This window comes from Trifolium pratense, linkage group LG4, assembly GCF_020283565.1.
Source record: "Trifolium pratense cultivar HEN17-A07 linkage group LG4, ARS_RC_1.1, whole genome shotgun sequence".
NCBI classification, from domain to species: domain Eukaryota; kingdom Viridiplantae; phylum Streptophyta; class Magnoliopsida; order Fabales; family Fabaceae; genus Trifolium; species Trifolium pratense.
Window position 1 is genome coordinate 12,757,341 of NC_060062.1, and position 24,775 is coordinate 12,782,115.

General features: G+C 35.1%; 3 protein-coding genes across 5 annotated transcripts; all 3 read left to right on the forward strand.

Moving 5' to 3' along the window:
• Positions 1 to 217: 217 nt before the first annotated feature.
• On the forward strand, positions 218 to 2,102 carry LOC123923259 (expansin-A20). The gene is made up of 3 exons (XM_045975946.1): positions 218 to 530; positions 867 to 1,185; positions 1,592 to 2,102. Exons 1-3 carry the CDS (start codon positions 395 to 397, stop codon positions 1,893 to 1,895), a joined length of 759 nt encoding a protein of 252 aa, XP_045831902.1. The 5' UTR covers positions 218 to 394; the 3' UTR covers positions 1,896 to 2,102.
• Positions 2,103 to 3,596: 1,494 nt separating this feature from the next.
• Positions 3,597 to 12,231, forward strand: LOC123924350 (lanC-like protein GCL2). 3 transcript variants are annotated; one of them, XM_045977212.1, is made up of 6 exons: positions 3,597 to 3,882; positions 3,972 to 4,150; positions 4,246 to 4,357; positions 10,682 to 10,798; positions 10,910 to 11,227; positions 11,726 to 12,231. In XM_045977212.1, exons 1-6 carry the CDS (start codon positions 3,697 to 3,699, stop codon positions 12,062 to 12,064), a joined length of 1,251 nt encoding a protein of 416 aa, XP_045833168.1. In that variant the 5' UTR covers positions 3,597 to 3,696; the 3' UTR covers positions 12,065 to 12,231. The 3 variants fall into 3 exon arrangements, with proteins under 3 accessions (XP_045833168.1, XP_045833171.1, XP_045833170.1); XM_045977215.1 differs by having other exon boundaries at positions 3,741 to 3,882; positions 3,976 to 4,150; XM_045977214.1 differs by having other exon boundaries at positions 3,752 to 3,882; positions 3,968 to 4,150.
• A 9,751-nt stretch (positions 12,232 to 21,982) lies between these two features.
• Positions 21,983 to 23,080, forward strand: LOC123921723. Its single transcript, XM_045974377.1, has 2 exons — positions 21,983 to 22,162; positions 22,294 to 23,080. Exons 1-2 carry the CDS (start codon positions 22,051 to 22,053, stop codon positions 22,953 to 22,955), a joined length of 774 nt encoding a protein of 257 aa, XP_045830333.1. The 5' UTR covers positions 21,983 to 22,050; the 3' UTR covers positions 22,956 to 23,080.
• Positions 23,081 to 24,775: the final 1,695 nt, after the last annotated feature.

Sequence of the window (24,775 nt, forward strand, 5' to 3'; positions counted from 1 at the left end):
CCAAAATCCTTCTAAGGTGTTTTTATTTGAAATATTTTTATTTTAAAAAATAAATAATAGAAGTATATTAAATAACATCATTGAGTAGGATTAAAACTTAATTAATTGAAATCTTTAATATTTAAGATAGTGGTTTATTTTTTAAATATTTTAATAAAATAAAGTATTAAATTGTTTTTTTGGAAGAAAAGTAAACCTAGTATTCCAATGGTAAAGTTTGTCAACACTCATATCTCAATCTAGCAAGTAGATCATCCTCATTTGCAGTTAGAAAAAGAACCACTTTTTCTATCTTAGTCCAACATATGACAAAAACACAAAACACACTTAAAAGTAAATTATTTCAATTTAAAGTTAAGTGTTAATAATCAGCTTCCAAATGCTGTAGTCTAAAATGGGTTCTCTTCAGTCCACATTTCTTTACTTGATTTTATTACATTCACTCAACAACATTGCTGCTTTTAAGGATCAAGAATGGAAGAAAGCCACTGCAACTTATGCCAAAGACACAGAGGGATCTCTCATTACAGGTACTTTACTTGCTCCTCCCTTGGTTCTTGTATATTTTTGGTTAAACCGTTTGGCATCACGTTGGATATGCCAGAATCTCATAAGCTAAAGAGTGTAGCTTTTGAAAATTCACGGTGGATCGTCGTGATGCTGACATATTCACCGTGATACTAAACACACACTAAAAAAGATTAGTAACTAGAAGAAATTCGGGTTCAAACTCTGGTCTCTCCATATAAAATGCAATATTCCTACCGATTGAGCTATGCTTACGGGCAGGTTGTTGTATATATTATAGCACAAGAACAACATTAACAGTCTTGTTTTGTCAAATGTACATGGTTGTTGCTGTGCAGAAGGAGCTTGTGGTTATGGAGATCTACACAAGGCTAGCTATGGAAAACACAGTGTTGGATTAAGCACAATTTTGTTCAACAGAGGAAGTACATGTGGTGCTTGCTATGAGATAAGATGTGTTGATCATATTTTGTGGTGTGTGCTTGGAAGTCCTTCTGTAATTGTTACTGCAACTGATTTCTGTCCTCCTAATTATGGACTCTCAATTGATTATGGTGGCTGGTGTAACTTTCCAAGAGAACATTTTGAGTTGTCACAAACTGCATTTGCTGAAATTGCCAAGAGGAAAGCTGATATTATTCCGATTCAATATCGAAGGTAGATAATTTTTTAAACACTGTTTTTCGCTACAAAGCACAAACACATATACCTACACGTCGACACTAATAATATTTTAAAAAAATGAGATAGTTCAATGTAATTACAAGTGTTAGTATTTATGAAGCACGAACTTCTCTATGATTAGACATATCGCAGTGTCTGACACGCATCTTTGTCCGAATCCGACATTCATATGACACTCGTATGACACATGTCAGTTAGCTTATACAGGTGTCCAAAAAAAACATTTTTTTCTTTACTCCGACACTCTTTGGATCGATGTCCAACACCTGTAAGACATTTGTACGACACGTGTCGGACAAATGCCAAAAAAATTATTATTTTTGTTTCTACTCTTCTTAGATACAGACATATCCTTTGTATTTGTGCAAATGTGATGCAGAGTGAAGTGTGAAAGAAGTGGTGGCTTAAAATTCACAATGAGTGGAAGTTCTCATTTCTATCAAGTCCTAATAACTAATGTGGGGCAAGAAGGTGAAGTATTTGCTGTGAAAGTGAAGGGATCTAGAACAGGATGGATACCAATGGCAAGGAATTGGGGAATGAATTGGCATTGCAATGTTAACCTTCAACATCAGCCTTTATCTTTTGAGGTAACCAGCAGCACTGGAAAAACACTCACATCTTACAATGTAGCACCACAAAACTGGCAATTTGGACAGACATTTCAAGGAAAACAATTTTAGGCTTTTAATATGGTTACATTTAGGGATCTATATAGGATAAGCTACAAAGAATGATTCATGGAATTATGGTAGACCTTGAGTAAGTATATTTGTTCATGATTCATGATCAAAGAATGGTTCAAGTGTGATTGAAAATGATTATTATTAAAGAACATTTTGTAATATAAATTAGTTTGGGCCAATGCTATACAATATAATTTCTTACATTTCCACTAACCAAAAAACAATTTTTACCAATGAAGAGAGCTATCAAAACACTTTTTAACTTTTTAACGTAATATTTCCGATACACTTTCTTTTTTTTGTTAAACTTTATACCACCAAATAATGTAGGTCACATAAATTTTGTGAGACCCGTGGGTATATATATATATATATAAAAATCACACAAGGAGTATAAACTCAAACAACATGAGCAAAAACTAAATGATAGATAGGAATTAGACATGTCTCCGATATACAACCAGTGTCACTTAAGATCACAACTCATATTTGTTAATACATGTGCACAAAAATTAGCTTCACAATACCAATGACAAACTTTTACTTCTCAATTCAATTCAAACAGCTTTACATGTAATATTCTGAATTAAGTGTTGGCGCACAACATATTCAATTGTTTAATTTATCAAACTATTGGCTACCGATGACTTTATGTGAGATATTTAAGCCTTTATTGAACTTTCTCCTACCAATATGGTGGTCAATTTTAGTTTGAGTCAATAAAAGTATATTATTAAGTAATTTAGTCAAGCACACTAGGTGTTGTGTTTTGTGAATTTCACTTTTGATTTTGTGCGGAACTTAGCTATGGCTATACTTGGTGTCGCACCATGCTTATTCGGTTCGAATTGAATAAGAGGTGTCTAGCAAGGACAAGACAGTCGGGGTCGCCCCTGTGCTCTCATGTGTTGAATTGTACTATCTTAGGATCAACAAAAGATAAGAGGCGTTTAACAAGGACAAGACAATTGGCGTCGCTCATGTGCTGAATTGTACTATCTTAGGATCAACAAATAAATATGACGTATTTTTTGGGCTATTCATAAACCTTAATGCTCAAAAGTTCTAGCCCTAGAAAGAAAGGTTTGACAACCTCCATCACTTTCTCAACTCCATTCTTTCACCATTAGTTTTTGCTTTGAGTTTTCACTTAATGTTGTAATGGATATGTATGTATCTAAGCTCTTTGCCTCTATTTTTATCTTTGCTCATCATGAGCTAAAAATGTTGTTTTTGGGATATGTGAAATTCAATGATAATCTAGTTTTATGTGAGCATTTGTGGCATATTTTTTGTTATGCTTTTACGCTATATTTTTTATTCAAAGTCTAGCCAACTTAGTATATATGAAATGTAAGTTTATTAAATTGAGACATTGTTTAAGAGCATAAAAGTGAAAAACTTAATTATCAAAAATAAAATAAAAAGTGAAAAACTTACATTAAAAAAAATTATTTTAACTTTTACTACGAATTTTCGGGTGAATATTTTTATATTAAGTTTTTTAATATGTGTCTTAAGACACACCTTAACTTTCTTGTTAAAATTTTAAACTAGAAAAAAAATGACAATTTTGAGAAAACAAAAATAAAATAACATTTGTAAAAAAAAATAAAAAAAAAATAGCATTAGCTCTTTGAGTGACACGTAAACCAAATTAATTAAAGAGGTGGAAGAAAATGACTTACACGTAAGTCAAAATCAGAATCAAAATGGCAACGCCACACTTCTTCTTCTTCTTCTTCTTCTTCTTCTTCACTTATCTCTCTGCGCCTTCTTCTTTCTACACTTCTCAGCCATGTCAGATCGTTTCTTTCCAAATCCGATGCCCGAATTCATACCCGAAACAACCCCATCAACTCAACAAGAACTCCAAGAATCCCTCACCGTCACAACCGGTGACTCACTCCACAAGCTTCTCGCCATGCCACATATTCCACTCTCCGAGCGTCTCAAACGCGCTTCCTTAGACCTCAAAGAAACCGTACCCTATTATCAATCTTCTCTTTCTCATTTCACTTTTTCTCATATAATATAACACACTACTCATGTTTGTGTTTTTGTGTCAGTCAGATAGTGATGGAAACTTGGGGCATAACTGGTCAACGTGTTACTGATTTCACTCTCTATTGTGGTCTTCTTGGCACTGCTTTTCTACTCTTCAAATCTTACCACGTAACTCGCAATACCAATGATCTAACTCTTTGTTCTCAGATTATTAAGTCTTGTGATGCTGCTTCTCTTTTTTCTAGGTTCTGTATTTCACTACCCCTTCAATTTGTTTTGTTTTTCTCTGGTGGGTCTATGTAAAGTTTCAATCTTTGAATTATTATTGGGTTGTTTGCAGAGATGTGACCTTTATTTGTGGCCGTGCTGGTGTTTGTGCTCTTGGAGCTGTGGCTGCAAAACATGCTGGTGATGATGAGTCTTTGAGGTACTACTTGACCCAGTTCCTAAAGGTATGATTGTTTATTTTTGTTTCGAGCTATTTTGTAGCAATGTAGCTTTGACACTTAACTAGTTTATAGGGGAGGGGAAGGCTAGCTCAATTGGTCGAGCTGTTAAGGAATTGGAGGTCCAGTATTCAAGTCCTAGCGAGTTGTCATTCAAGAAAGAAAAAAAAAACTTAACTAGTTTACATTCAATTACTTGTATTTTCTTACTAGTGTCAGTGTGGTGTCCAGTGTATGTGTAGGTGTTTGATAGCTTTGTTATGGATTTTGGGTTGAAATATGTAAGCGGTAAATTGGTAATCTACATCCCAAGACTAGAGTACCAAATCATAACTTTAGTTTACCAACTAATCATATATATAATTAAAATAATTACACATGATGATAGACAAAGGGGAAATAAGTTGTGCCGCTAACCTTTTCTGTATGGCAAAACCAATCTGTTGGAACATGATGAGAATTTGGAAGGAACTTGGTATCTGAAATAAACACAAGTATTGGAACCATGCATAGTGTGAATTGAAAAAAGACTCTTTGAGTCCCACATTGGAAAGATCACACTACTTGGTAGTGTTTATATACCACTAAGTGGCAACCAAGGGTGTGCCCTTGGGGTACCCACTTTTGTAAGAAAGGGAGACCACACACAATGCTGAATATCACACACGCGCGCGCGCCGCCGCCGCCGTCCGTCCGACCGGCCGGCTCGGGCCGGGCCGGGCTTGGGCTTGGGCTTGGGTCTAGGTGATATATTAATTTTTAATAAGAAAAAGAAAAATTTATTTTTTCTTTAAGTGTGTGAGTTTTTAATTTCGCACATGTTAATTGTGCCTGAAACCAAGTCTTCAAAGCTGAAGGCCTGCACTTCAAACGTTGGCAACAGAAGATGTATTTCTTCCTAACTCAATGAGGACATACCTGTTCTTCCTGATGCTTCTGCTTCTGGAACGAATGAATTGACTGTCACCAATGGTGGTGAGAAACCTGTGAATGACAAAGATAAGGATCAAATTGATTCTGCTGCAGCACAGGTTAAAGCTCAAAAGCTTCAGCTGCAAAAAGAGATACACCTCTGGAAAGAACATGATTATTTATGTAAGAACTATATTATTAATGGACTTGCTGATGACTTGTATGATTATTATCGATCATACAATACTGCTAAAGATGTGTGGGAGGCTCTGACCAAAAAGTATGACACTGAAGAAGCTGGTGCAAAGAAATATGCTGTGAGCAGGTACTTAAAGTATCAGATGGTTGATGAAAGGTCTGTTGAAGCGCAGTCTCATGAAATTCAGAAGATTGCACATGAAATTATTACTGAAGGTATGCCTCTTGATGAACAGTTTCAAATTGCTGTTATTATTGACAAACTGCCCCCTTCTTGGAAAGATTTTAAAAATATTCTTCGTCACAAAACTAAAGAATTTTCAATTGAAAGCTTGATTACTCGCCTCCGTATTGAGGAAGAATCTCGCAGGCAAGATATGAAAGAAGAAGAGAAAATTCTGGTTGTCTCCAATAACAACAAAAAGAAATCCACTGCTGCTGCTGCGGTTCTGAAGCCTACGGGCAAAAATTTCAAGAATCAGAACCGTACTGCACCTGTTCGGATTAAGAATGGGAATCCTTCTAAGGCCCCTATTGCTAGACAGCAACCTCCTCCACCACCTCCTCCAAAGAATGATGCTGGTGAATTTCTGTGCTTTAATTGCTGGAAACCGGGTCATATGGCAAAAAAAGTGTAGAAACAAATCAAGGCCAAGGCCTGCTAATCTGAATGCCGTAGAAGAGGCATATGCTGCAATGATCACCGAAATCAATATGATCGGTGTTACTGATGGTTGGTGGATAGACACTGGTGCAACTCGCCATGTCTGTTATGAACGTGCTATGTTCAAAACATACACTACTGCTGAGAACAAGAAGGTGCAGATGGGAAATGCTCACACTTCTGAAGTTGCTGGAATTGGAGATATAGAGCTGAAATTTACTTCCGGAAAGACTCTGATCCTGAAGGATGTTATGCATGTACCAGATATGAAAAAGAATCTTGTTTCTGGTTTTCTTCTCAATAAGGCTGGGTTTAGTCAAACTATAGGGGCTGATTTGTATACCATCACTAAGAATGGTATTTTTATTGGGAAAGGGTACGCCGCTGACGGCATGTTTAAGTTAAATGTTGATCTCAATTTGAATTTGAATAAAATTTCTACTTCTGTTTATTCCTTGTGTGATTTTAATATTTGGCATTCTAGACTTTGTCATGTTAATTCGCGATCAATATCTAATTTAAGTCACTTAGGCTTAATTCCAAAATTAAAATTTGATGATGTAGAAAAATGCGAATTTTGTAGTCAAGCAAAAATAACAAAAAGTTCACATAAGTCAGTAACTAGGGAATCTGAACCAATGGATTTAATACACTCTGATATATGTGAATTAGATGGAACCTTGACTAGAAATAATAAACGTTACTTTATCACATTTATTGATGATTGTTCTGATTACACCTTTGTATATCTAATGAAACATAAAAGTGAAGCATTTGATGTGTTTAAAGTGTTTGTAAATGAAATTGAAAATCAATTTAGTATGAAAATTAAGAGATTACGTAGTGATAGAGGAACTGAATATAATTCTAGTTTATTTAATGATTTTTATAAACAACATGGAATTATACATGAGACGACTGCACCATATTCCCCTGAAATGAATGGTAAAGCAGAAAGAAAAAATAGAACTCTCACAGAATTAGTTGTTGCTATAATGTTAAATTCAGGCGCTGCTTCACACTGGTGGGGGGAAATTATATTGACTGTTTGCTTTGTTCTGAATAGAGTCCCTAAGTCTAAGAAAATGATCTCACCATATGAGACATTAAAGAAAAGACAACCAAACCTGTCTTATTTGAGAACTTGGGGATGTCTAGCTTATGTCAGGAAACCTGACCCGAAGCGAGTTAAACTTGCTAGTAGAGCCTATGAATGCGTATTCATAGGGTATGCTGCAAACAGTAAAGCTTACAGGTTTTTTGACCTGAATGCTAAAGTAATCATAGAATCAGTTGACGCTGATTTTTTTGAAGATAAATTTCCTTTCAAATTAAGAAATAGTGGGGGCACCGAATCAAGTCACATTCCTGTGATAAGAAACTCTGAGAGCAACAACAATACTGAAATTGAACTTCGAAGAAGTAAAAGAGTGAGAGTAGCTAAAGACTATGGTCCCGAATATTCGGCATATACTTTAGAAGAAGATCCTAAAAATCTTCAAGAAGCATTGTCATCTCTGGATGCAGATTTATGGCAAGAAGCTATTAACGATGAGATGGATTCTCTAGAATCTAACAAAACTTGGCATTTGGTAGATTTGCCTCCTGGTTGCAAACCTATTGGTTGTAAATGGATTTTGAAAAAGAAACTAAAATCAGATGGCTCTATAGAAAAGTACAAGGCTCGCCTTGTCGCCAAAGGTTTTAGACAAAGAGAAAATATAGATTTCTTCGACACTTTTTCTCCGGTCACTCGAATAACATCCATAAGGGTACTTATTTCTATTGCCGCAATTTTTAATTTAACTTTACACCAAATGGATGTTAAAACCGCTTTCCTAAATGGTGACTTAGAAGAAGAAATCTATATGGAACAACCTGAAGGATTTGTGATCCACGGACAAGAAAATAAAGTCTGTAAGTTAGATAAGTCTCTGTATGGTCTAAAACAAGCTCCTAAGCAATGGCATGAAAAGTTTGACAATTTAATGTTGTCGAATGGGTTCAAAGTAAATGAAAGTGATAAATGTATTTACTACAAATTCGAAAATGGCATTTGCACTTTCATGTGTCTCTATGTAGACGACTTACTCATATTTGGATCAAACCTTTCTGCCGTAAATGCTGTGAAATCACTGTTGTGTAACAACTTTGATATGAAAGACCTCGGAGAAGCAAGTGTGATTCTTGGAATCAAGATTACCAGGTCTGAGAAGGGAATATCCCTAGATCAGTCACATTATGTGGAAAAGATCTTAAAGAAGTATGGTTACTATGACTGTAAAGAAAAGAACACTCCGTATGACGCTAGTGTAAAACTATTTAAGAACACTGGTGAAAGTGTTAGACAAACTGAATATGCGAGCATCATTGGTAGTCTTAGGTATGCCACTGATTGTACAAGACCCGACATAGCCTATGTCGTGGGACTTCTTTGCAGATTTACTAGCAGACCTAGTAATGAGCATTGGCAAGCTATTGAGAGAGTCATGGGCTATCTTAAAAAAACCATGAATCTCGGATTACATTATAAGAGATTTCCTGCCGTGCTTGAAGGATACAGTGACGCTGATTGGAACACCTTGTCAGATGATTCCAAAGCAACTAGTGGCTTTATATTTAATATAGCCGGAGGAGCTGTGTCTTGGAAATCTAAGAAACAGACCATTTTGGCACAGTCCACTATGGAATCTGAATTAATAGCACTAGCAACTGCAAGTGAAGAAGCAAGCTGGTTGAGATGCTTGTTATCTGAGATTCCCCTATGGGAAAAACCTATGCCAGCTGTGTTGATCCACTGCGATAGTACTGCAGCTATCGCTAAAATTAAGAATCGATTTTATAATGGTAAAAGACGTCAAATTAGAAGGAAGCACAGCACAGTGAGAGAGTCAATCTCTAAAGGGGCTGTAAGAGTGGATCATGTACGCACTGATGAAAACTTAGCGGATCCTTTGACGAAAGGACTGACTAAAGAGAAAGTCTATAATACTAATGTAAAAATAGGACTAATGCCTATGAATTGCTCATAATGGTAACCCAACCTAAAAGACTGGAGATCCCAAGAATTAGGTTCCAATGGGTAAACAACAAGTTGTGAGTGGTAGGACGTGAACATGCAAGATAAGAAGCATGAATCCTGAAGCAGAAGTAAAAGGTTGAGTTAATAGAAACTCTTAATGAGATCTAGACTCTGATATGAGTGGAGTACCAAGCTTCAGGAGTACTCCAGATAGACTCACCTATATGAATGTGGAACTGAGGCCGGTTCCTATGGGGTTTTGAGGCGAACTCCTAGATCATTCATGAAACGGGATAGTCGTGCAGGGCCATTAACGCACGGGCCAAAGAATACACCCTAAGAGAGGTTGTGTGCGGTTTGAGAAAAATCCGAGATAGAGTTCAAGACAAGCGTCACTCTTGTTAAATCGGGCTCTTACTCGCTATGTAAAGGTTCAAGACAAGCGTCACCTTTGCTTATGCACAATCTTACTTCTGAAACAACTTTTTTAAATTCAAGTGGGGGATTGTTGGAACATGATGAGAATTTGGAAGGAACTTGGTATCTGAAATAAACACAAGTATTGGAACCATGCATAGTGTGAATTGAAAAAAGACTCTTTGAGTCCCACATTGGAAAGATCACACTACTTGGTAGTGTTTATATACCACTAAGTGGCAACCAAGGGTGTGCCCTTGGGGTACCCACTTTTGTAAGAAAGGGAGACCACACACAATGCTGAATATCACACACGCGCGCGCGCCGCCGCCGCCGTCCGTCCGACCGGCCGGCTCGGGCCGGGCCGGGCTTGGGCTTGGGCTTGGGTCTAGGTGATATATTAATTTTTAATAAGAAAAAGAAAAATTTATTTTTTCTTTAAGTGTGTGAGTTTTTAATTTCGCACATGTTAATTGTGCCTGAAACCAAGTCTTCAAAGCTGAAGGCCTGCACTTCAAACGTTGGCAACAGAAGATGTATTTCTTCCTAACTCTGAAAAAGGTTGTGATTTGTCTTCACATGTGATTTGTTTTTGAAATTCATCTGATTCCTCAAATGTAGAAAAATCAGTTCCCCACTATTCAAATTCGTTCTGAAACTGCATTATAAATAGCAGTCTTTGCTTTCATTATTTTTCATAATAGAAGGGTGTATCTCTGCCCGAATTCTACAGTGCAGTGGCAATTCGGTATTAAAATTGTGAAGGCTGTTTTATCCTGGAGACTTCACGGTTGATAGTTTACTCTGCACAATTTGAGTAATACCGTGAAACGTCTTAAAGAGAGCGTATTCACCCGCGACTCAGCCGATAATATTTTACAGCAGTAGCATTATTTTCGAAATTTTCAAATCAAAAACAAGACAATCCTCGTAAAAACTACGTTTATAGACTTGGGAGACACAACATTTTCTATGCATGACCCGTTAAACTCTTTTACGAAGATCCACAACCTTTGGTGCTAGGAAGCCAAAACTGTCAAATCCAAAACTCTATTTGTTGATTTAACAAACCGAAGCTCTACTTGCTTAAATTGCGTCTTTTGGTTGTTGGGTGTAGATTAATCTACCAAAGGATCTTCCTGATGAGCTGTTATATGGGAGAGTTGGTTTTCTATGGGCATGTTTGTTCTTGAACAAGCATCTTGGTCAGGGAACAGTTCCTTCCAATTATACTGTGAGTTTCTTCTCCAACTCTTGTTACTTTTCCCTTTGTTAAATTGTTTTTCATTGAATTGGGACAGAGTCGATAAATACAATGTGGTTGTGTTTATGAATTTGTTTTCAGGCCCCAATTGTGAATGAGATTATAAAAAATGGAAGGGCATTGGGTCGTAAAGGAAAATGTCCTTTGATGTTTGAGTGGTATGGAGAGAAATATTGGGGTGCTGCACATGGATTGGCTGGGATTATGCATGTGCTTATGGATATGGAGTTGAAGCCTGATGAGCTTGAGGATGTTAGGGAAACTCTTAAATACATGACACGTATCTGCTTTCGTAGTGGAAACTATCCTGTTAGCGAAGAAGATAAGAAGAGGGATGCCCTTGTGCATTGGTGTCATGGAGCTCCTGGAGTGGCTCTCACACTTGTCAAAGCAGCTAAGGTCAAAACTTGTTTAAATATTTCCCTTAATAACATGTTTTTCTCGGATGAAATTGAATGATCGCTGGCATGTTGCAACATGGTTTGTGAAAGAATCACTTTGTTGCATTTGTTGTTGAGGTGGATTAAACACTCATGATTTTATTGATGATTTTTCATGTTACAACTTACAACTACTCTAGATTTTATTGCCATGCATTTGCTAGTATACTATTGGACTTTCAATCTCATTTGTTTCTAATATTGAGAATTCTCATACAAATAGCATTCAGGAACAAGGTTTTAAATGATGGTTGTGTCGCGATCCTTGATATTGCTTATAACCACAGTCAAATGTAGCTGATGTGGTCTCAGTCGTGATCGCGAAGTCAAACAAATCTTATGCTGAGCTGAGGCCAAAATTGAGTCAACAAACCATTTTTAAAAATGATATGTAGGAATCATGATGTTTTTTTCTCTATCATTTACCGTTTCTAACTTTAGGAAAAACAATACTCAGGTATTTGGAGATAAAGAATTCTTGGATGCAGCTATTGAAGCAGGAGAGGTGGTTTGGAGTCGCGGTTTGCTCAAGCGAGTTGGGATTTGTCATGGTATTAGTGGGAATGCATATGTCTTCCTGTCACTTTACCAACTTACCGGAAACGTGAAGTATTTATACAGAGCCAAAGCTTTTGCATGCTTTTTGCTTGATAGAGCTCATAATCTAATATCTCAAGGTGAAATGCATGGAGGTGATAGACCTTATTCGCTGTTTGAAGGAGTGGGAGGCATGGCTTATCTCTTTTTGGACATGGTTGATCCTTCCCAGTCTAAATTTCCTGCTTATGAACTGTGAGAATCTTCATCTTTTGGAAGGGATAACTGTTACATAACCAAGGTGATTTCACTGTAATATAGCAAGAACAGAGAAGAGCTAAAGTATACTATTCTATATGTTTGAGTATGTGAGAATTGTGGACTGTGCTTCAACATTTTATGTCAATTTCTTCCTTACTTTTTGTATGTTCGTCGCAGTACATGCTTGTTTATTCATGATTTTCCTCGTGCCATCTTTACAAAAGATTTTGTGCAAGACAGTGATAATATTGGCCTGTTCCTGTGCCGAATGCTTATGAATTATGTCTTATGTTCTGAAATGGGATTTGGATCCTCTCCTCTTTTCTTTTCTTCCCTCTCTTAACTCTCTGTCTCTCCTTTAATCTTACCCTCTATCTTCATTGAAAAGTAATAATATAATCAAGAGAGAGAGTTGAATTAAGGGAGAGATAGAGAGTTATGAGAGAGAAGGAGAGAATTCAATCTCTCTGGAATGACATGTCTTTGAATTTTTTAACCTTTAAACAATTTAACCTTTTAACAAAATAATACAGCTCTTTCCCTTTATTATTATTATTATTATTATTATTATTATTATTATTATTATTATTATTATTATTATTATTATTATTATTATTATGTAATTCACTATATTGCTAGAAATATAAGGGTCCGCCTTTGCGCTTTTTTGGGATGTTCGTAAAATTACATCCAAATCCAATGAAATAAATCAAGCCACCTTTTAAGACTTCTTAATCTTAGAAAAGGGCGTGGGGAGAGATTCCATGCTTAGAGAGAAGTTGGGACTGAAAACGGCTTAAAGCATGAACAAACTACTCACAAGAGTGCAACCTCACTAATGCAGAAAACACTTTTTACATCTGATCAAAAACAACTACAAAGAGAAATGATTAGCAGACGAAGTGGAAAAGGTACACAATTGAATTACTTTTCGTTTAATCGTCCTTGATCACATACTGACTTTAGCGTTGGGTGTTAACCTATTTTGCAGGTACCTTTTCCCACCACAAACCACCGTAGAAGCTTAACACCATCATAACTGCTTTGAGCTGCACCATCGGTCATTATCTAGTTTTGTTAATTTCCATTTTTTTTATTTAAAAAGAGTATGATTTTATTAATAAAAGTGTTTGGTTATTAAGACTATATAAAACTAAGTGGATAAATTTACAAAGTAATAATTAAGTCTTTAATAAAAAAATTAAAATATTATTTCCAAATATTTATAATAAATTCATTATTAAAAGTTTACTACTCGATAAAAAAATGGAAAAATGAAATTGAAAAAAAATAAAACTCAATGAAATAGGATCAACTCCATGGATCAAATTATGTCATAATTTTTTATCATATATCATATTTCAATTCAGCTAATTATTCTCTCGATATTCTTAATAGTTTCTCTTATAACTTTTTAGGTCTTAATTTATCTCTAGAGATTTGACTACCCTCATTTTAATCACCTCTCCCTACTAAGAATCCCTCTGGTAAAGCAAATGCAACTTCAAATATGCAATTCTCTATCTTACTTAAGAATCCCTAAGTGTTATCTTTATTTATCTTAAATATTTAAAATATTATATCATTATATTCGAGCGTAAGTGGTATTTGCACAATTTGTTCGAGTGTTCTAAAGCCCAAGATGCCAAACATAAAATTCAAAATATAATAAAAACATGCTGATAATACCCTAAACCCCAAGCATATATTTAATTTAAAATAAAAACATGTTGATAATATAATTCACATAGGGTGTCACCCATACACATACTCAGCGTAGCATATAGGGAAGTCAACGGGACGTGGATTAAGCGGAGGATATTTTACCACTCATTGTTTCACCATTTAAAATGTTCCCCATTCACGTTCCCATTTTCTACTTCGGGGAGTATTCTTCCTCTTTTCCCATTCCCGCGGATCCCCACAGTTCCCGTGAAGATCCATCAACCTTTAAAAAAGTATCAAATGTCCATTATTTTCAACCAAAATAGTAAAGTTTAGTTATAAAACAAATAAAAAAAAATGTTATTGTGAGTCTTGTAACAGTAATAAATATCATATATAAACAAATGTATATACATATTGTATGAAAATATAAATAAAAATAAAATAAAATAAAAAATAATTTATAAAGTACTTTTTTTTAAAATTAAATTTTTTTTAAAGTGCTTAAATATACATTTATGAATATTATTTTAATAAAAAAATTTAGGGACAGAGTCTCCGTGGGGCGGGGATAAAATCTCGTCCCGTCCCTAAACCTCTCTCGAGAGGACTTTCTCCTTCATCCCCATGGGAAAAAATAATTCCCTCTTTAGGTCCCCAAACAGAGCAATCCCTGCGGGGTTCCCCATTACAGATGAAATTGACATCCCTAATAGCATATTCATCAATTATTTAAACTTTTGCAACACAAAACACTCTAAAACTCAACAACTTTAATTGTCTTCTCAAATAATAACTTCATAAAGGAAATAATATCTTTAATTCAAATAAACAAATGCAATTCAAAATAGAACTTATTAGATCAGTTCACCGCTCCTAGTGTTACACCATCAGAGCGACTCCAATAACTAAATGACTTAAATAATAAGCTAGACAAAGACGGCTAACTACACCATCCTCTGAAATTGAGCAGCTTAGGTTACTCCTCTAGTTGAGTATCTGCACCATTGAGTAGAGTACACACAAGAAAGAAACAGGGTGAGAATACATTCATATAAATTATAGTGCATAAACAGCAAGGATAGTAATGTTAATGGCAATTCATCAATCATATAATCAAGCACACAACTATAATATCACAAACATATACAATAAAGAAAGTAGCTCACGCTCAACAAATCATACATACACATATAGGCATTTATGCAATGTATTCAATCCTTAGACTCGCACAAACGTTTTGAATGTCGATGTATGATTATTTTTTTTTTGAAGAAGCTAAATTAGTCCACCCAAATTGACACTAGTGAGAATCGAACTTAAAACCTTAAGGAGGAGCACATTTCCAGGTCCCAAGCCAGTGTCAGATGTATGTTACTGAACAATTCAACTCAGCATAACAACAACATATGACTCAACATGATGCATGGATACGACACAACAATAACAACAATACAACAACATATACCTCGGCATAATCTTATTATCAAGGTTAAAAGAAATTAAACCAATCGATACATCATCTTTAAAACTAGAACGCTAAGGAAACATCATAACAACATCTTAAAACACCAGAATAGGATTACACACAAAAAATCGAATAAAACAATAATTTCATATCCTGACATGCTCGCTTAGCGAGCTCTATGTGAGCTCTGGCAGAGGCTCATCTTTTCTGGAAAAAACACTACTCACTAGGCGAGCTACTGTCTCACTAGCCGGGGTTCTTCCTCGCTAGGCAAGCGTTCATCCCCAATACCAATAATTCCCTTCCCAGGAGGACTCACTAGGCGAGCCTCCACTCTCGCTAGGCGAAAGAACTAGAAACAAAAAATGCATAATGCAATTCTATCATTGAAGTATCCTAAAAACTCTGATTTTGATTCCATAGCACACCAAAATTACATAAATCAAAATACACGGTTAAGACACATCGAATACACATTAACTTAAATAAAAAGTCAATAATTAATCTTAGAAATAAGTATTGGACCTAACTCATCTTTACAAAATCGGCTTGTAAGGTGAGGATTGCCTCTAGTATATAAACACTTAGTCAGACCATCTCTCAACCGATGTGAGACTCTTAACACACCCCCACGCCCAGCACTATTGGGCTTGGTGCGTGGATATAAACGGTAGGTAGCCCGATAACGGAAACCTGATACCATTTTAAGATGGTATCACAGCCTCTATGACTAAGTGGTCCAGAGTTCGATCCCCGCTCCCCTCACTTTCTAATTAAAAAGCGGGATTTAAGCATATGGTAGGTGGGCCTATGCATTATCCATGTTTCAAGCCCAAATGGGCTCTTGCGTGAGAGGGCGTGTTAGAAATAATATAAAACCATTGATATGGCTCTATCCTAACAGCTTAAGTTTTTGGGATAATCGGTTATTTAAGAATTAACATCATTAAATTCACGAAATCATCATCATATTTAACACCTTCAAATAACAACATCCATATTAATTACAGAATTGAAACAACTATTTCACACGAATTTTAACATAAACATAGACGAATTATTATATAGTAGATAATAGAAATCAAGAGGGATTATAAACAAACCCTCAAAACCTCCAAACAAATTCAATCATGGAGGAAGGGAGGAAAAAAAGAAGAGAAAAAGGAAAGAGGGTAAGGATTCTACGTACTCTCCCTTTACCTTATTTCCTTTTCTATTTAAACATATGCTTATTGGGCTATTCTACTACAATCACAAAATAATTCTATTGCTTACGGTACACCCCTTATTTCCTTAATTTTACTAAAAGCTCTACTTTCTACCTAAAACTATTTTCTCTTATTTTTATTTCTTAATTAAATTAATAAAATAAAATAAAAATTCTACTTTAATTCTACATAAATCACTCCTCTCTAATCGATAAACAAGAAAAAAGAAGCAAGACGAATTAGGGTTTTCTTCTAAGTGGCGGCCGGTTGTTTGTACACTAGTAGTTATTAAGTTAATACCCTAAACTATAATAAATAAAAATAATTGACTTATTATTGAAAAATATATAATCAATGCATGCTCGAACCTTTCTTCCACAAATCTTCAAATCGGTGACGGTTAGCCACATGGTTGTCAAGTTCTTCCGCAGTAGAAAATTTGCTTGTACAATAATTGCACTGGAATGGTATTTGTGGAATTGGTGGATGTGGTGGTGGATGATATTCGATTATTCGATGAGTACTCCTATGACGACCACAAGCTTGAGGGGATGAGAATATTTCTCCACATTGGTCACATCGTGCTTTACTGTGAGAACTTTCATGGATATGCAAACCGTGCAAAGTTTTGAAGGTTCTGCCGCATTCAAAGCAAACGTGAAACATCTCTTTCATCAAATAATGGATCTTTTGGGATCTCTCTTCTTCGTAAATCTTGCTCTCAGACATGCTCTTTGTAGAACTAAGCGAAATACTAGTGAGTGCCTGAATGAAATATCGTATATAGTATAGTGTGTGTCTATATATATATATATATATATATATATATATATATATATATATATATATATATAGTTATAATATAAACAATATATCCATGAGTACATCACAAAATTTATTTTAAAAAATCTTAATTAATTCCCTTTTATTTTGACACAAAAATATCTTAATTTTCTTATTTCCTACTTTGTGTTTAGAAAGCTCAACCAGCGATAAAAAGTGTTTGACCGAAGCCAAAAAGAGGTTGACCCACTTCATTCTCCAAGCGAATGATCTTCGCTTCGCGGGAACAACAAAAACCACCATCTTGCTTTTTCCTTTCTTCGGTGCTACCTTTTTCTTTCCAAGGGATAGAGTTGGGATTTTTAATAACCTTTTTTTTAGGGTGCCCGGGAACCACTCCTAGGTCAATTAAGGATCAAATGTTGGAAACCAAATGTTAGTTGGTTCAGTGGTGATTGGCGCTGAACTTGGTAGGGAGGACCATTGTTCGATCCCCCGCAACTGCATTTGGGAGGGGACTGGAACCACTTGATGCCAGAACTCACCCCGAACTCTGGACTACTAGGGTCCCCTTCCCTTAGAAACTAGAGGGTGGAAAAAAAAAAAGGATCAAATGTTGGAAACTCATGGGTAAGGATAAGGTAATGGAATTGATAGATAAATTCATAGACTTATTACTCCCCCCGGTACTAAATATAAGAGAAAAATTACTTTTTAGATTTATTGAGAATCTAATGTATTTGGTTCATAATATAGGCCAGATACATTAGATTTTCAATGAATCTAAAAAGCAAACTTTATATTTAAGACCGGAGGGAGTATTTGATAATGTAAAAAAAAAAAAAAAATTGGTCAACATAATGTCAAAAATTTATTAAAATAAATAAAAAGAATAATTTTAAGAAGAGATGTCTACATCACCGAGTTCATGAGCTCCACCTTCAATATATCTACCCCACCTTGATCATTTAGGTCATGATGAGTCCAACCTGCATCACGACAAGCTCAGCGTAGTCATTCAGATGTTGAGCTCAATACTTCGTTCAACTAAGCAAGTTATCGAGACCCCGTCTTGGCCCGCCACACATCTTCTATAAATGAACATAGTGACGTGAACACGCATGCTCCAACTCCACTTGATCTGCACAGCTCAACGTGCCTCAGCTCAACCATGCTACACGTGCCTCAGCTCAACGTGTCCTGTACGAACGAGTGCATGTGGATATCAGAGTCATAACTTATTTGTTCTGAACATCCAAATCCAAAGAGAGACCCATTAATGGAGTGATGGTCTATAAAAAGGAGACGGTTAGGAGGAAAATGAAGATATCAATATCAATATATTGTAAATAGTGTATTTGTTGGGTAATGAGGGGGTCCGGGGGATCATCACATCGGGCCTTGAACAACTACACAAGTGAGTTAGACACCACACTTTAACCCAAAACCTTAAGGTGTTAGGTTTATGGGTCCTCTCACTTATAAACCATTCAACATTCACTGTGAGTCCATCCATTACTTTTTGGGCATGCTCCTCCTCGAACGGAAGCTTTTTCATCCACTTGTACCGCTGTTGCTTGGCCTCAACGGGACACGCCGCCTGAACACCTTGTCAGGAAGACTTTCGACACAAGGAGCCGGATCAACAACCATCGGCTCTGATACCACTGTCGGGTAATGAGGGGGTCCGGGGGATCATCACATCGGGCCTTGAACAACTACACAAGTGAGTTGGACACCACACTTTAACCCAAAACCTTAAGGTGTTAGGTTTATGGGTCCTCTCACTTATAAACCATTCAACATTCACTGTTTCATCCGATGTGGGACTCAACTCACACTTGAAATACCAACAGTATTTAGCCCTAGTCATTTTTTAGAATACTCTTGAAATCTACTAAGAAATTTCAAAGAAAGCAACTAACCTATTGTACTCATATTGTGTTTACATATATGTTTACATACGTGAACACTATAGCAATTCCACCGTTGAGTTTCTTATAGACTAACAAATAAAATTGCTAATAATTTAATTATGACAGCCATATATTTTCAACTACTCCCAAAATTTTGACAGACACATCACATTGTATTAAACATATTCTAATTAATGAAGTGCTATATCTTTTAGTATCATAATTGTCCTCTTACTCTCATCTCTTATATAATATTAGCTTGTATATAGAAGTAAATCATAAATCTATTTTTTTTCCTCCATTTTTATATTGCAGCTTTTTATTGAAAAAAGAAATACAATTTTGTCTTGACTACGATTCAAACCCGCATCCCTTCCCTTTATTACAATATAACATCTCAACCACTATAATATATAGACCAATTATGATTAAAATTATGTCCATAAAATGTTAAATCTGAATCAAAGTGTTAATATCTTATCTCTTATATATATTATAAGCTTGCAATAAGCTAACCCTAAACCTAATTCTTTTCCCTCTCATTTTCCGTCTCTTTTTATTGTAGCTTTATATTTTTTTTTTTAAAAATACAAATTTGTCTACAATGAGAATCAAACTTGTATCTCTTGCTTACAATAAGTCTTTCAACCACTAAAGCATGTGTTTCAATCGTGATAAAAGTCAAGAATCCTAATATGTTAACTCTATTTTTCAATAAATTTGAACTACAAAATCTCTCATATTTCTCATTATTTGGGATGAAGCACCAATGATGCATAAACACTGCTTCAAAGCTGTTGATCGAACTTTAAAAGACATTCTCAAGTCTCGTGGTATGAAAAATAAATACATTCCCTTCGGTGGAAAAACTGTTATTTTTTGCGGAGATTTCAGACAAATTATACCAGTAATACCCAAAGGTACAAGGTCAAAAGTTGTTCATGCTACTATTAATTCTTCGGTTCTTTGGAATTTTTGTGAAGTTTTAACATTGAGTATAAACACGAGGCTTCTCAGTGGTGCTTCAAGTACAAACGTTGAACAAAATAGATTATTTTCTGAATGGGTTTTGAGTGTTGGCGATTGAGAAATTGGAGATAGCAACGACAATTATTTAGAACCATTCCATCAGATTTGCTGATTCCAAATTCATGTGATCCTCTTGCTTCTATCGTTGAAAGCACGTATCCACATCTTTTACAAAACATGAAAGATTTAACATATTTCCAAAATAGAGCTATACTAGCTCTTGAAAATTCCATAGTCGACACAATAAATGATTATATGTTGGATTTAATTCCTAGTGAAAAAAAAATATTTGAGTTATGATACTCCATTCTCACACAATGTACAGGTAGTGGATGATGTTAACGCTCCCAATTTTATTAACACGATTTATATGTCGGGACTTCTAAATCACAAGTTTAAGACTTAAAGTTGGAGTTATGCTATTAAGAAATTTGAATAAAAAATTAGGATTTTGCAATGGAACAAGACTTATTATTACAAGAATGGGAAAACATGTTCTTGAAGAAAAAATGATTTCAAGAAGTAATATTTGTGATCAGATGTTTATACCTAGATTGTTTCTAACATCATCTGACGTAAGAATTCCTTTTAAATTTCAATAAGTCAATATCCTTTAATTGTTTCTTTTGCGAAGACTATTAATAAGAGTTAAGGACAATCTCTTAAGCATGTTGGGATATATCTTCCGTCGCCATTGTTTTCACATGGTCATTTGTATGTTGCGATTTCAAGAGTTACTTCTAGAGAAGGATTAAAAATATTGATTATCGACGAAGACGAAAAAGATACGAATAAGACTTCCAATGTAGCCTAGCCTATAAAAAAGTATGTCGTAATATACTATAATTTCTGTTGTATGAACATTTTTCTAAATTTATTGTTGAACTAATTTTTAATGTTACGTACAATTATTATATATATATTTTTGTTAATATTAGGTAAATTAGATCCGTGCACCGCATGTATCGAAGTTATGGTAAAAACTAACGAGTCAAAATTAAAAGAGCCAAAACCATTTAAAATATTCCTTCATTATCTCCCTGATCTATTTGAGAACATTTTACAAAGTTTTTAAATAAGGACCAAACCTATGTACAGTTCTATATACACAGTTCTTTACTGCGCTGGATACATGGGAGAAATTATTTTTATTTAAAAACAATTTTCTTTTTCTTTTTTTAATTAAAAAATATAAATAACTACCTTTTTATGAGAGGAACGGGAAAAATTGCATCTAAAGAAATGCATATAAGTTTTGTCCTTTAAATAATTTAGCAGGTTTTTGTCAAAAAATATTATAAAATTTAGTGGATTTTTTATTATTAATCTCTTGTTTTTAGAGAAAGTGATTCGATAATTGAGAGTTTCACTATCTGATAAAATAGTCTAATCAAAAAAATGTTCTCACCAATAATTTATTTTAAACATAACTCATTAACCACTCGACAATAATTTCTATATTTAATTTAATTTAGTGGTTTTAAAAAAAACAAATTTAGATTTATAATATATATATGCTTTACCGCATTTTTGGTCCATTATCTTTATTTTAAGTTTTAAGTTGGTCCCTTATATTTTAAAAGTTTCAAGTTGATCCCTTATTTTTTTTTACAGATTTCATGTTGGTTCCTTTCGTCAATTTTTTCACTTTTTCCGTTAAATTTGGACACGTGGCAAACGGAAATCACATTTGAAAAGATGACACGTGTCCAAATTTAACGGAGAAAGTGAAAAAATTAACGGGAGCGACCAACATGAAACATGTAGAAAAGATAAGGGATCAACTTCAAATTTTTAAAAAATAATGAACCAATTTAAAACCTAAACTAAAATAAAGATAAAGGATTAAAAATGTAATTAAATCCTAATATATACTACAAACTGGTACTGTGAAGAGCGAAGAAAGGAAGAAAAAATGGCAGAAGCAAACAGCAGAGAGTCCCAAAGAAGAAGAAGAAGAATCCTCCAACAAGGATCCGACCGTTTAGCCTTCATCAAGGGTCAAATCCAAACCCTCCCTTCTCCCGGTCAGTACCTACTTTTTGTTTCTTTCAATCCTCTAATTTCAATTTTCTTGTTGCTTCCCCAATTTCAAAACCCTAGATTTTAATCGCTTTATAACTAATTCTAAATTTCAATTTTAATCGCTTTTCTTCAGATAATTTGCCTCACGCAGAAGAAGAAGAAGAAAACTCGAATTCCATTTTGCAGAATCACGTTGCTTCTGATAGAAGCATAACCCAAACACCAACTGAAATTGAACCTAGTTCTGAAATTCAACGCGGTGAGAGTGAGATTTCAACAATCCCAAGTTCTGAAATTGAACCTGAAAATGTACATGTACAACCACAATCACTATCACCAACACTTCCATATTCATCTAATGAAATTTCCCGGCAACAACCGCATGCCGAGGAGCCTAGAAGTTTCAATTTCATAATCCCGAGTGATGTGAGTAATGCAATTGATGCTTCGAGGGTTACACGTCTTTGTTGTTCGATTATAGTGGCTCTATTGGTTGTTGCATCTTATCTAGGATTCTCTTTGATTAATACTGTGATAAGCTTTAGACCACTTTACTTGGTTCTGCTAACAAATTCAACTTTTGTTGTTGCGAAAATTATTACTGGAAAACAACGAGGATCTGATGAGAGGTCGAGGAGAAGACAGAGCAGCGCCGATTCTTCTGATCAATGGAATCAACTTGCTAAAACATTGGAAATTGGCATGGTGGTAAAGACTGTGGTTGATGCTGTTTTCATCGATTGTGCTGTCTATGCTATTGTACTGATATGCAGCCTTTCGCTTGTGCATACATGACAAAAGGGTTTCTTTTACTTGGTTTGAATTTTGAACCCTTTTACTTTTGTTCATTCACTTTGATGTTTATGTGAATTCACCAACTAGGATTCGTAAGTCATAACTATTAGTTCATTGATTTTCTTGCATTTTGTGTTAATTTGATTTATTTTTTTGTTGCTTCCACTACTCATTGGCATGTGTTTCTTGCTTTATACTGAACCACACTGCAATCTACGAAAGAAATGAGTTGTTAACCTAGAATGCACTGAGATTGGAGTTAAGGAATGGTTGTTCATTTTGGGCATTCACATTCTACTTTTTTTTGGGGTAGAATTAGACTATTTTGAATGAAAATTGTGTACTAAAACTGATCATTGATTACAATTTTTTTAAGTGAATCTCCGATTGTAGACAACGGACAATTTAGTCCCTAAAACTAATGATACATCAGAATAACTCATCAAATTGAAAAACATTGATTGCATTAGTTCATTTAGGTCAGTCAATTTAGTCTCTAAAGTTGTTTTATGTGATCATAGATTTTTCTATATTCGAGATCATTTTGAAATTTCATTAAAATTTCAGGGACTAAATTACCAAGCCCTAAATTTTTTTCTTGTTTATATCAAGTAATCTGTTTTATATAAAAATACTCACCCCATCAACCAGAGATCAAAGTTTTGGATTTCATTTGATATGAATCCTCTCCACTACAGTTAGATATTGCACAATGTTTGTAATACTATGCAGCCTAGAAAATAAACCAACCTTGATCAAACGTTCAATTAGCCTACAAGCAGATACTAGATTAGATACTTTTTTTTTATCAAGGAACTCAATGATGAGCTGGTTCACCTTCTCTGGGATTTGTTCATGCATAAAAGGATAAAGATTGTCTACACCAGAATACCTGATAAGGGATGTCTCCGTGTGTGTTTTAATAGGTAAAAAGGTGTGAAAAGTTATATTATAGGGCTTGTTTGACTTCAAGTTTTGTTCCTTTGGGATCCAAAGGATAGTTTCTTCGGTTTCAAGATACTTTTGGAGCTTTCCAAAATTAAACCTAATATAGCATAACATTCGGGTCACTTATGCTACTATTTCATTGACTCCCGCATGGATAATTATTATCAGTCTAGAAAATATTTAGAACAAAGGTAGTCTATATATATAAGGAATCTGCAGTGCATATTTGAATTCAAAATTTTCATATACTGATGCATAGGTTGGAAGGTATTGATCAGAGAGCCATGGTGTTGGGGGAGTTGATGGGATAAACAATTCCATGTTTTCCTGATTATTAGTTGCTGTTGCAACCACTGATTTTTCACAGTAAAGTGGCCAAAATCTGCTTCAGCCCTCCCAGGATCCTGAAATGGGATCATAATATTCTATCAACACGTTGGAAGGAGCATAAAAGTTATTGTACCAGATGGGTATTGTAAGTGCTACACAATCTGGTAAGGTAGAGGTCCTTGTGGGGGTGCTTCTGGATAGCAGAGGCACTCTTTCTAGTGGCACAGTCACACAGCAGCTGCAAGATTTCCGTAGATGCCCCGAAATCATTGCTCCTTGCCAAAAAAGTAAGTAGAGCCTTATATAAACAATTGAAATTGTGTATACTGTATACAGCAGTTTGTCATCCTGAACCAGAGTCAGGGTCTCTTTTCTCTACATCCTCCGTCACTCCCTTTCCCACACACACACACACACAGTCACTCTTTACTTCAAACAAAAAGCAACGCCATCCTCTCCTTCGTCCATTGACTATACGACGATGCTGGTTGTTCCGCCGCACTGGTAAATTACCACATCTCCTAATCATCATCGCTAAGCCT